This window comes from Schistocerca gregaria, chromosome 1 (genome assembly GCF_023897955.1).
Source record: "Schistocerca gregaria isolate iqSchGreg1 chromosome 1, iqSchGreg1.2, whole genome shotgun sequence".
NCBI classification, from domain to species: Eukaryota; Metazoa; Arthropoda; class Insecta; order Orthoptera; family Acrididae; genus Schistocerca; species Schistocerca gregaria.
Window position 1 is genome coordinate 643,749,273 of NC_064920.1, and position 14,384 is coordinate 643,763,656.

General features: G+C 39.9%; 1 protein-coding gene across 3 annotated transcripts in view; it reads right to left on the bottom strand.

Annotated features, from left to right (window-relative positions):
• LOC126360693 (legumain-like) overlaps positions 1-14,384 on the bottom strand; it is a 132,037-nt gene that overhangs the window by 20,595 nt on the left and 97,058 nt on the right. For all 3 annotated transcript variants that reach the window (XM_050007733.1, XM_050007731.1, XM_050007732.1), the window contains one exon: positions 13,717-13,899. In XM_050007733.1, the coding sequence (XP_049863690.1) occupies positions 13,717-13,899 (183 nt within the window). The remainder of the gene's footprint in view (positions 1-13,716; positions 13,900-14,384) is intronic.

Here is a 14,384-nt window from a genome sequence, read left to right on the forward strand (position 1 = left end):
CCAGAACTCTGGTTCTTGTGTAATTTGTAGATCTTCAAATGGGATGCCTACTTGTCACCCAGTGTGTGCAGTTCTTCACATACTAGTTGTCCCAGTATTCCATTCTTGCTGAGATATTTCACTACTGTGTCAGTTGTGATGGGTCTCTTTAAGTTGCCGATATATAGCCATGCTGCTGTTTCTGCTGCTTGCATTTCTTCATCTTTTTTTGTACCCATTATGGTTTTATTTTTACTCTGGTTTCTTCTATACCAGCTCCCCCCTTCCACAGTACTCCAAGTTGGTTCCTTAAGTTAATTAACCTGATTTAGGGTTTTATTATGTTGCCCATGTTCACTGATTTGGACTTGTGGCTTATTTTGTTGCTGGAGCAGAGGATTTCTGTATATTTTCAGTCCCCCCTGGTTTAACTTTGTTGTTGTACTCAGTTTGTATGTTGTTTCCATCAGTTTTGGGTTTCTCTGGTTCTAGATGACTTCCTTTTCTAGAGTTTTCTTTATATACAAACTAAGAGCCTATGGAATATCAGACCAGCTGTGTGACTGGATTGAAGAGTTTTTAGCAAACAGAACACAGCATGTTGTTCTCAATGGAGAGACGTCTACAGACGTTAAAGTAACCTCTGACATGCCACAGGGGAGTGTTAAGGGACTATTGATTTTCACAATATATGTAAATGACCTAGTAGATAGAATCGGAAGTTCCATGTGGCTTTTCGCGGATGATGCTGTAGTATATAGAGAAGTTGCAGCATTAGAAAATTACAATGAAATGCAGGAAGATCTGCAGCAGATAGGTACTTGCTGCAGGGAGTGGCAACTGACCCTCTACATAGACAAATGTATTGTATTGTGAGTACATACGAAGAAGAATCCTTTATTGTATGATTATATGATAGCAGAACAAACACTGGTAGCAGTTACTTCTGTAAAATATCTGCGAGTATGCGTGCGGAACGATATGAAAAGGAGTGATCATATAAAATCCATTCTTGGTAAGGCGGGTGCCAGGTTGAGAGTCATTGGGAGAGTCCTTAGAAAATATAGTCCATCGACAAAGGAGGTGGCTTACAAAACACTTGTTTGACCTATACTTGAGTACTGCTCAAGAGTGTGGGATCCGTACCCAAACTCAAGTGGCAGACTCTGCAAGAGAGACGCTCTGCATCACAGTGTAGCTTGCTGTCCAGGTTTTGAGAGGGTGCATTTCTGGATGAGGTATTGAATATATTGCTTCCCCCTACTTACATCTCCTGAGGAGATCACGAATGTAAAATTAGAGAGATTCGAGCGCGCACGGAGGCGCGAACCATACGCGACTGGAACAGGAAAGGGAGGTAATGACAGTGGCACGTAAAGTGCCCTCCGCCACACACCGTTGGGTGGCTTGTGGAGTATAAATGTAGATGTAGATTTGCTCCTTTATTAATATCTCTAGTTGGTTTTTTAGAAAATCAGTTATCTCCTCCACTTTATGGTTCAGTTCCCCTATTTACGTGTTATTTTCGTCTTTTTCTAGAGAGTTACCCAATCCAATGTCTCCACTGAAGTTCTTCTCAGATCCTGTAGGTGTCTCTTCAGATCCTGTAGGTGTCTCTTCCATCTGCCTCTGTCCGCTATGTGCTGTTTCCTGCGCCTCTCCGAAAGATGTCGCTGGTTGTCCAGCAGTGCAGCTGTCTTCTTCCTCACTCATCTCCTCTTGTTGGATGTTCCTAACCTCTCTTGTAGGATTCCTATTCTCCTCCTCCTTTGCTTTTGCTTCATTTTTCAAAGATTCTAAGCATCGAGAGAGATGGAAACAAATGATGCGCCAGGCCCATATGGAATCCCTATTCAGTTTTAGAGTACTCTACTCCACAGGCCCTTATTTAGCTTGCATTTATCATGAATCTCTCCCAGCCCAAAGTCCCAAGCGACTGGAAAAAAGTGCATGTGACTCCTGTGTATGTTGTTGTGGTCTTCAGTCCCGAGACTGGTTTGATGTAGCTCTCCATGCTACTCTATCCTGTTCAAGCTTCTCCATCTCCCAGTATCTACTGCAACCTACATCTTTCTGAATCTGCTTAGTGTAGTCATCTCTTGGTCTCCCTCTATAATTTTTATCCTCCACGCTGCCCTCCAATACTAAATTGGTGATCCCTTGATGCCTCAGAACATGTCCTAACAACCGATCCCTTCTTCTAGTCAAGTTGTGCCACAAACTTCTCTTCTCCCCAATCCTATTCAATACCTCCTCATTAGTTATGTGATCTACCCATCTAATCTTCAGCATTCTTCTGTAGCACCACATTTCGAAAGCATCTATTCTCTTTTTGCCTAAACTATTTATCATCCATGTTTCACTTCCAGCAAGGCACGCTGCCAAGATTACGTAAGCTGGTCGGCAGGTTGCGTCAGCCGCCTGTGTGACGTAACATGCTGTTGCCTCCTTGAGCCCCCCGGTTCTAGATGTACCCTTGTCAGGTTCTCAGCTACGCTACAGATCAGTTTGCAAATAAAAAATTTATTTATGAAAATATACAGTACAATCACCAACAAACTTTACATATTCACATACACCTTTGCCTTTAACCCAAATAAATACAGATTCGTTTACAGATATTTTCCTCCTATTACGAGTATATAATGACAAAGAACACGGAGAAACATATGCTGATTTACCAAAATCCTTGTTAGCTAATTCAGAAATATGGTAAGTGCGAAATGCAATAACGTCTCTGTCTACAAAACTTTCAAGTCCACCAACACTTGGTACTCCAGTACCACCATGAACAATGGCTACGGTAAACCATCCATTACCATGACCGAAAGAATCGTTTATATCTAAACTAAAATTGAGTCTGCAACTGACGAAAACAGCAGGACCATCCAGAAGAGCATGTGCAGCGACAGACTTAACTGGAATACGATTCTTCTTGTCTCCAGCTGTTGTAGCAAATTCGATGTTCTCGATGGTCTTGTAGACTGTTTGTTTAGAGCTTTCAGAAACGACTTCCTGACACCTAAATCTATACTCGATGTTAACAAATTTCTCTTCTTCAGAAACGCTTTCCTTGCCATTGCCAGTCTACATTTTATATCCTCTCTACTTCGACCATCATCAGTTATTTTGCTCCCCAAATAGCAAAACTCCTTTACTACTTTAAGTGTCTCATTTCCTAATCTAATTCCCTCAGCATCACCCAACTTAATTAGACTACATTCCATTATCCTAATTTTGCTTTTGTTGATGTTCATCTCATATCCTCCTTTCAAGACACTATCCATTCCATTCAACTGCTCTTCCAAGTCCTTTGCTGTCTCTGAGAGAATTACAATGTCAGCGAATTACAATGTCAGCGGCGAACCTCAAAGTTTTTATTTCTTCTCCATGGATTTTTATACCTACTTCGAATTTTTCTTTTGTTTCCTTCACTGCTTGCACAATATAGAGATTGAATAACATCGGAGTAAAAGAATGGACTCACAAAATTATAGACCGTTATCCTCAAGATCAATTTGCTGCAGAATTCCAGAACATAGTCAGGATCTGAATATAATAAATTTTCTAAAGATCGAAAAGCTTCTGTCCATGAACCAGCATGACTATTATTGAAGATACGAGCAGATGAAATAGGTCCCCCTGATATGGCTCTAAGAGTTCTTGAGTTATAGAACTAAGTATGTTGTCCTCAACGGTGGTTTTCATCAGAGACAAGGGTATAATCAGGAGTTCCCCAGGGAAGTGTGATAGAACCACTATTATTTTCTATATACATAAATGATCTGGCAGACAGGGTGGGCAGTAATCTGCGAATGTCTGCTGATGGTACTGTGGTGTGTGGTAAGGTGTCGAAGATGAGTGACTGAAGGAGGACACAAGATGAATTGGACAAAATTTCTAGTTGGTGTGATGAATGGCAGCTAGCTCTAAAAGTATAAAAATGTAAGTTAATGGAGTTGATTAGGAAAAACAAACCTGTAATGTTGAGATATAGCATTAGTAGCATGCTGCTTGACACAGTCACGTTGTTTAAATATTTGGGTGTAACGTTCCAAAGCGATATGAAATGGGGAATGAGCTTAAGAGAATTGTGGCAGGAAAGGCAAATTGTCAACTTTGATTTATAGGGGGAATTTTAGAAAAGTGTGGATCATCTGTAAAAGATACTGCTGTTGAGTACTGTTCAAATGTTTGGAATCTGCACCTTGTCAGATTAAAGGAACACATCACAGCAGTTCAGAGGCGGGCTGCTAGACTTGTTACCATTAGGTTCGATCAGCTTGCAAGTATTACTAAGATTCTTCAGGAATACATATGGGAATACCTGGAAGGAAGGCTACATTTTTTTCAAGGATCAATATTGAGAAAATTTAGATAAACAGTATTTGAAGTGCCCGCAGAACAATTCTGCCATAGCCAACATGCATTCTGCATAAGGACCAAAATAAGATATGAGAAATTAGGGCGCATACAGATACGTATAGACTGTTGTTGTTTCCTTGCTCTATTTGTGAGTGGAACAGGAAAGAACATGACTAGTACTGCTGCACACTACCCTCCACCATGCATTGTACAGTGGCTTGTGGAGAATGTGTGTAGATGAACATTTCAAATACATTACATAGTGCAAAGACAGAGATTTTGAAACTAGATTTTAAAATGAAGACATTTCCAGGAGCAGATGTGGAATTTGACCATAATTTATTGGTTGTGAACAGCATATTAAAGCTGAAAAAATTGCAGAAAGGTAGGAAATTATGGACATGAGATCTGGATAAGTTGAAAGAACAACACGTCGTTCAGAATTTTAAGGAGATAATTATGCAATGATTGACTAAAATAAGGGTAATGAAGAAGATAAATGGGCAGCCTTATGAGATGAAAAACGTCAGGAAAGGCAGGAAAGGGTCAAATAGGCAAAAATAAAAAGCCCAGTTGAACTCCACGGATAATACAAGAGATATTGAACCTAACTAATTAAAGGAAAAAATATAACAATGCATCTCATAAATACTGCAAAAGGTAATACAGATGACTAAAAATGATGCTGACAGAAAGTGTGAAACAACAAACACAGCATGAATGGCTAGAGGAGAAATACAAGGATGTAGATTCATGCATAACTGGCGAAAAGATAGATGCCGCGCATATGAAAATCAAAGAGACTTTCAGAGAAAAATGAAGCAGCTGTACGAATACCAAGAGCTCACATGGCAAGCCATTACTAGGCAAAACAGGGAAATCGGAAAGATGGGAGGAACATAACAGATTTATTCAAAAAGAACAACAGATTTCTATTTTTCATTATAAACCATGAAAACCAGTCACGCATTGTGCATGTCGCTGGGTAGAGGAAGGTTCGAAGTTTTGTTTGCACAGACACTATACCATACTCAACATGAGCACCATGTGTTGCTCAAGAAACATAGTAACAGTAGCACATTTCATTCCACACGTGAATCAACAGGTCTTCGTGTATCAAAATGGCAGCTTCAGCGGTTAAATTCCTGAGCTACTGACAAGTAGTTGCCATTGGTGGGACAAAGGCTCTGTCTTTTAGGTACCCCCACAGAAAAAAATCACGATGTGTGAGGTCCGGTGACCTGGGAGGCCAAAAGCAGTTAACAATGGAGTGACTTCATTGTTGTTATATACAAACAGCAGCACAGCTGGGACAAAATCTCAACTCTTCCTCTATCTCGTCACATGCACAATGTGTTTCTACCTTTTATAGTTTATGTAAACAACTGAAATCTGTTCTTTCTTTTTGAATCATCCGGTGTAGAGGGCTATGCAAGAGAAAACAAACTTGAAGGCAATATTAATCTGACAGAGCACCAAACAACCTGCATCAAAACGAGGCCTCTGGGGTAGATGACATTTCCTCAGAATTACTGAGACCATTGAGACAGCCGGCCATGAAAAACTATTCCACTTGGTGCACGAGATATTCCTGAAATTATTTGTCTGGATTGTAGCTTTGTACAGAAGTGAAACATAGAAGATAAGAAGTTCAGACAAGAAGAGAATAGAAGGTGGTGCTACAAGAAAATGCTGAACATTAGATGAGTAGATTGAGTAACTATAATAAGGAGTTACTGAATCATATTGGGGGGAAAAGAAATTTATGGCACAACTTAACTAAAAGAAAGGTTCAACTGATAGGACACCTCCTTAACTGTGAAAGGATCATCATTTTGGTAATGAAGTGGAATGTGTGTGTGTGTGTGTGTGTGTGTGTGTGTGTGTGTGTGTGTGTGTGAGTGAGAGGGGGTTGGGGGTAAAGATTGTAGAGGAAGACCATCTGATGAGTATAGCAAGCAGGTTCAAATGGATGTAGGTTGCACTAATTACTCAGAGATGAAGAAGCTTGCACAGAATAGAGCAGCATGGAGTGTTGCATTAAAACCAGTCTTCAGACTGAAGACCACAACAAGGTTGCTTCAGATGAAGAAAATCCATACCAATAAGCACAGACTGCTACATAGAAAACAGGCCAACACTAAATCAATATGTTAGTGGAAAGTTCTAGATGGAACAGCTAATAATGAAAGGAGTAAAAGTACCCAGACACCATACAGTGAGAGGCACCAAGCCATCACACATACATAAACAAGGCTGAAATAATCACAAAGTTTTTGGACAATTTCCTTCCTCAGTGCTAATGAAATTGGAAACTACCAACACAAACAAACACATCTGTATATGGCTACATCTTCTTGGTGTGTGTGTGTGTGTGTGTGTGTGTGTGTGTGTGTGAGAGAGAGAGAGAGAGAGAGAGAGAGAGAGAGAGAGAGAGAGAGAGAGAGAGAGAAGAGCAATATTGCCTGTAAGATTAGTTTCTATTTGTTTATATACCCACCAACTGATCACTGCATCATCACAAAATGTTGAGTGGCTGCCTATCTACATTCCATCAATAAATTTTACAAATATAGTAGACAGGAAAAATGCTTCAGGCTCAGTCCTCAATACATAAGAAGAGAGCATCCAGGTACATTTCACATACCTAGTTATATGTTCCATATATTAAATATATGATAGACATTTATGATGTGGAATACATCATGTGAACAACAGTTGCATATATTTATTAAAAATAATTTATAATACATTATCCCAGTGGAAAATATGGATTGCAATATGTTGACCATTTACATTGTTTCAGGTCTTTTTTCATTTCATACCTCAGTCCCTTCTGTTAGCAAAAGGTTAAAAAAATCAAAAAGTTAGTTTAAAGTTAAACATGTAGTACAAATTTAGTGCAGCATTTACAAATGCTCAAAAATACACAATACATCATGATAAATACAGGCCTTCACATGTTACACAGCCAAAAATCCCGAAGGTGGCTCATACAAGTAAATTAACTTGTGAATGCATGCATTTTTTAGCTGGCTGTATTTGTGACACCTATACTAGCATCGCAAAGAGGAACTCTGTAATATTAGTTTACTACATGGAAAATAGAGGAAATCTTAGAGCACCAACAAATTACATCTTCCACTTGGGGACACTAATGATACCATGGTGTGGCTTGATCAAGGAATTATTGAATCAAGTTCATCCAAGTATTGTATTGTACATTAATCAGGCCATAGTCGTAAAAAAGAAATTTGAAAAGCATTGCTCCTGTTTAGACTACAGAAAATTAAAGTCAAAGACTTATTGCCCTTGTAGAAGATCTTTTAAATAAACTGAAAGATACCTGCGTGTTTTGCACACAAGGACTCGATAGTGGAAGAGAAGATTGTAATTACTTACATGGATGATGAGGGTGGGACACTGCAGTGGCTTGGTTTAGCACTGAAAACTAGGGCAGAATGCAGCTTCGAAAAAATGTGGCAAAATGATAGGTCTTGAATGGAACTCTAGAGTTTTTTTACATGCTATAGGATGTGGAGGAATCACATATCATTCTGAGAAGACAGAAGCCTTTCAAAATATGCAGAATCAAACTACACTGCAAGAATACAAAGTTTCCTAGTATTTACAGTATATGTTAGGAAGTTTCTTTCAAATTACCTTGTAAGTGCAAAATCCATGTGTGATTTACTGAGAAATAACCGGGAATCCAAGGTTGGATAATAGCAGATACATGCATTCTAGATGCTTCACATCCTTCCATCGGCCCAGTTTTAAAAACATACAATCAAAGTACACACTAATGCAGCAAAGAAGGTTCTACAGCTGCTTTATTACAAAAATGTCCAGATTATGGCATGTTACATCCAGTTAGTTACATGGAGTAAAGAAGTAACACTTCAACAACAGATTGACTGACCAATTGATTGATTTGTGGGAGGGGTCCAAACGGCGTGATCATCAGTCCCATTGGGTTAGGGAAGGATGGGGAAGGAAGTCGGCCATGCCCTTTCAAAAGAACCATCCCACCATTTGCCTCAAGCGATTTAGGGACATCACAGAAAACCTAAATCAGGGTGGCCAGGCGGGAGTTTGAACCGTTGTCCTCCAAAATGTGAGTACAGTTTGCTAACCACTGCGCCACCTCGCTCGGTCAACAACAGAACTGTCACAGCTACAACTGATGTCAGAAGAAATCTTTTAAGTGAAATGATGAGACTGGGACAACCTGCACCATATTTAATACAATCCTGGCCAAGTGACAAATCACCATCAGAGTTGGATGACTGTCAGGATGGATTAATGTGCATCTTCGCTGGAGGACTTAAATGCACACAAATAATGACCGATTTTGTGGCTCTGATTTAGCAATAAATTCATCCCATCTGCCTTAGCTTAACAATTCCAATATTGCTGGACTCCTATCATTTCCCTATTTACGTAAGCCACTTTCATAACAAAGCTGGATATACCTGTATTTACAGACTGATGCACCAACTTCCACTAAAACAATATGCACAATACTAATGTGGTTCCACATTGCTGTCTTTTCTGGCTACTTTACAGACTCCCCTTTCTCTTTCTGAACACACACACACACACACACACACACACACACACACACACACACAGGTACTTGTGTTGATCCAAAGTTTGTTTGACAATTTGCTAATACCAAACCTCAGTACGTTTTAAGTGGACCATTATTATGAAAAGCAAAGTTGCTATTCACCATATAGCGGAGATGCTGAATCGAGGATAGGCACAGCAAAAAGACTTTCACACTTAAAGCTTTCGGCCAATGGCCTTTGTCAACAACACACACGCACACGCACACAAATGCATCATGGGTGTGACCTGCATTTGTGTGTGTGTGTGTGTGTGTGTGTGTGTGTGTGTGTGCGTGTGTGTGTGTGTGTGTGTGTGTGTGTGTGTGCGCGCGCATGTGTATCTATTGTTGAAGAAGTCTTTTTGTTTTGCCTATCTGCGACTCAGCATCTCCGCTATATGGTGAGCAGCAATTTTCCTTCTTATAACATTGTTACATTCTATCATGGATTTTTCATTGTTAGATTAAATGAACCATTCTCAGAAATTGTTGCAGTCTTACCAACAAATATATTGAATTTAATAGTACTATCAGGATCATGTTTCATTTCCCTTTTCAATTTTCCACTGAGTATTCTACCGCTTTGTCATCATTTTCTTTAGCTGTATCTGAACTGACGCTGTAGCAAAACTACATAATATAACTGTGGATGATCACAAAAGAATCCAATTACCCCAAGATAAGCATACAGTCATTTATTAACTTGTTGGATGAGTAAACCATACAGGGTTTCTCTTCTAAGAACCATCAGGTGAATTTTATCTCATGTTTTGGCAGAAATTTGCAATTTAATTTTTCCAATGTCTCACTAGAGTCAACCAAAACAAATACTGCTCATAATGTCTGTCATGTAATACCCACTGCGGAAAGTGTCCATTTGTTTCCAGTCACAAACAAAATTATTTTTAAGAAGGAATTTTAAGACCCCATTCAATAGAGTGGTCCACAATTTGCCTTGTGTGATATTCAATTTAGCAATGTGTATTAACAGCAACAGTAAAACATGATGAATAACCATACTGCAGCAGCGACAGAGTAGCAATGCTCCATGGTGATAAGTAGATTGTGTGCAGCAGGGCAACACACAAGATGGGGAAATGAAAACATGGCAAACAAATTTTTACCAAACTTTTGGTGTCTGTTGTAATCAACAGCATTAGACACTCGCTGAGAGAAATTCAAGAAGCCACAGTAGTAATAGGGAGAGGGGGAGGGGGAGAGGGAGGGGGAGGGGGTGGGAGGGGGGAGGGGGAGAGGGAGGGGGAGGGGGTGGGAGGGGAGAGGGGGGAGGGAGGGAGGGGGAGAGGGGGGAGGGAGGGGGAGAGGGGGGATGGAGGGAGGGAGGGAGGGAGAGACCAAAATTAATCACTATTTGAGTGTAATTCAGTTCCTTACAGTAGGTACTCAAATAAACCACAGTTTTGTTCTCAAACATCTTTGAAGCCTAGAAAAGACGCTAGCTTTTACAGGCAGTACATCATAGGACCCATCAAGTGCAGAAATGTCCTGTCTGATGTGATTTTTCATCCTTTCACAGTTTTCACATTGTTGTGTGTTCACTTACCTTTTATTGGCCCCAAGAAGTGGAAGTTGAGGAAGGACAGACAATGTGAGCTTGCTGGCCATGCAGCATCTATGCCTGTCTACTGCTGTATTGGGAAAGAGAATCTGTGCCTCTTGGTGTGCAGGTACAGTGCACTGGCTAGGTGCACCATCCTGTTGCATCCATATCACCTGCCACGTCCACCGTAATTCAATATCTTGAGTAGAGCAGGCTGTATGTTTCGAAGGAAGCAGTCTTAAAATACTAAGCACAGCCCCAGCAATTGATGGTCTATTTGTGTTGATTATCTGTCTCCTGCAGCCAGTGGGGTTTCACAGAAGCCCCATAGCATTCCACAGAATGATCTGGCAAACTAGTGCTGCAAAACATTGACTTGTCTTTAAGAAAATCAATAGATTTGTTTAATGCTTAGTCACAAAAGATTAGCCAATCAGCCCAGTCCTCCACTGAAAGCTTTTGGTGCACATGCTAGCAGCACAGGTGCATTTTTGAGTTTTTCAAAATCAGTGCACCATGCTGCGTGAAATTTGTAACACTCTAATAAGTGTCCACATACTTCTTTGTGCCTTTGCAAGTATCACATCCAATTCAGGGCATTGTTTTAGTTTTGCACAAGCTGTTTTACGGGGTGCAAGTCCCCAGTGCATTAAGCTCATTCTACTGCATCCCAAAACGTGTCTTCACAAAGGTTTCTCTCTTCTCACTCTATATAACTGAGCTGCTTCCTTGGCAATCTCATTACACATATGCAAATGAATACAAATTGCACTAAGGAATCGAGAAAGGGAGATCCGCTTCAGCAACAACAATTAAACAAGATATTAATATAGAAGTGCACTGACAGCACTCATCCTTAAACAAAAGCTCATCTGTTATTTCTGAAGGTGGGTACATGTTGTAGTCTACAATGTGGTGTGGCAGGAAGAAGGCTGAGGTATGTCCACAACCAGCTCCAGTGCCCTATAGCACTTGTTATACCTGTAAACATTTGTTTATAAATTCTTCGTAGTCCTGCTAGGCCCGTATCGTGTGCCATGCTGTCTCATTCTGTCTGCTACCACAACCTAGCAACACTGCTCTGCTGCTGCTGGAATATGTTTATTTTTCACGTTTTACTGTCTCTATTAATACACTGCTAAACCAGATATTGCACTAGACTAATAACAGACTGCTCTATCTAATGGGCACATAAAATTCTATTTAAAGAACATTTTGTTTGTAATGGAAACAAACCTGACATTTTCTTATGACAGTGGGCTTCGCAAAAATCTGTGATAGGCAATATCTGTATGAGCCAATATCATCTCACGTTGCAAAAACAGAATTACAAATATCTGGCAAAACACCAGTGAAAATCCACTCAATGATTCTGTTCGATCCCACACGTAAGGGTCCTATAATCTCTAGCTACTCAAGTAGAAATTTGTAAATAGCTAGTAGATAGGAAAAAAGTAAACAGCAAAAAGCCACAGTCCACAGAAGTATTCAGGAAAAAGCCTAGTCTGCTAGAACTTCTAAATATATCATTAAGAAAAAATTCTGAGGAGTTTTTTTTTATGAGGTAACATGTGAATAAAAACGAGCTAGAATATTATGAAAAGGATAAAAAGAGACATTCAATACATAATACAATACTTTTCTCCTGGAAGCTGGTTGGTCTTACTCAGGATTCCAATATACCATATTATTGCCACTCTTTTGGTGACAAAATCATATTTTCAACATAATCTCCATTCATTTGACAGCTGTACTCGACCTTACTATGAGGGGCTGTATGCCAGCATGGCAACATTCTACTGGTTGACAAAGAAGCCAACATCTTGCTGCATCAATAACCTCTCCTTCATCCACATACTGCTTCCCATGGAGTGCATTCTTCATTGGGCTAAACAGATGGAAGTTAGAAGATGTGAGATCTGGGCTGTAGGGTGGATGAGGAAGAACAGTAAAGTGAAGTTTTGTGAGCAGACTTGTGTAAGGCCTTGCATTATCACGGTGAAGGGGAAGTTCATTTCCATCTTTGTGGCAACGAACACAATGAAGTTGTTTTTTTTCAATTTGCTGAGAGTAAGACAATACACAATACACTACAACTGTGCAAGGGAGGACATCAAAGCACAATAACTGCTTCAGAATCCTAGAAGACTACTGCGATGACTACTGGCTGAGGGTGCAGCTCTTAACATTTTCTTCAGAAGAGAGATGCTGAGGCACCACTCAATAGGTTGCTGTTTTATTTCCAGTTCAAAGTCATGAACCTATGTTTCATTGCATGTGATGATGTTCAACAAAAAATTGTCACAATAAGCATTATGAGGCTTATGATGACAATTTATCCAGGCAACTCCACACAGATGGTCCTCCATTGGTCTTTATGGTCTTCTGTTAGACAGTGAGGAACTGAGACAGCACACACCTCTGAGTACCCTAATTGATGGATGAGTGTTTCAGCACTATCAACAGAGATGTATAGCTGTGCAGTAAGGTGTGTGATTGTGATGTATCTATCACCACAAATTAGACTGTCCATATGTTCCAACACTGCAGGAGTCACAGCTGTGTGGGACTGCCTGGTACATGGGATATCAGACAAGTCTGCGCAACCTTGTTGCAATGATAACAGACACCTCACCCAATGATTCACCATACTTTTGTTCACTGTTGTGTCTCTCTAGACATTCTGCAAGCCACTTTGAATATCTATGATACTCTAGTTTTCAGCCAAAAGCCACACAATGAGATGTCTTTTTTTGGAACATACCTTCATTACACATGCTATTTTGAAGGCTACTTATGGCACAGCTTCCTATCGGAACTTCATGAACGAGCTGAAGTGGGAATATTTCATGATGTCCCACAAACAATTCTGCAGAGTTTAACTGACATTGGGCAAGGGGGAGGGGGGAGTGTTGTGTAACTTATTGAAAGCCCCTCGTAGATTACTACTCAGCACAGAGGAGGCGTTAAGTTGAGACACACACGATTAAAAAGACTACTAAACATTTGAACTTTTAGGTAACTGGGCCTTCTTTGGAAATAGAAACTACAAAAACATTCATACAAGCACCTAACTCCCCCCCCCCCCCCCCCACACACACACACAGCCACTGCTTGTGGTCACTATGGCTTGAAATTAAGAGTAAGTTTTTAAGTTTTTTTAGTTAATGTAACAAATTATCATTAGTATTTTTCTTACCATCTGCTCACATCCTTCAGATGGCAATGGTGATGGTTGTTTATGATGGTCTGTGAAACCCATAAAATCAGCTGCACGCATAGATCCTAAATTCAAATCGCCATACTCTTCAACATGGCTTGTATTTGTCTCATAGCGCACCTCCTCAAATATGTGATGTAATGAGGCCTGTAGAAGATTTGTCTGAAAAACAAGACAACCATTTACCCTTTATTAAAAAAAGTATTTTAGAAGGTAAGCCTTAATAAAGTGCAAAATAAAACAGAAACATCAAATGGAAGATGAGCTCTTAATACACTTATTGTTAGCTATGATGTAGGTTCAGTTATCTATGACATACCCACTAAATTTGAAGAACAGGCTGATCCTTACATTATGCAAGTGACAATTACTGCACCACTCTCAAGACTGTGTTAAAATTTTGTGTGCAAGTTCGCTAAATGATTAGAGGAAGACGACACATTTCTTGCCCACTAATATCTATACTATGTGAGAACGGGCCTCATAAGTGATAAAAAAAACTAAAGCTGTCATCAGCTCAAAGGCTGAATACCACAGAGCTTCCTCTGACCTCTGAACTAACTTACCCAGACAGTGATATCGGGACCTAAAATTTTATGGTGACTCCAAAATACTCTGCAACTCAGCATTTTTTCATACTAACGAAT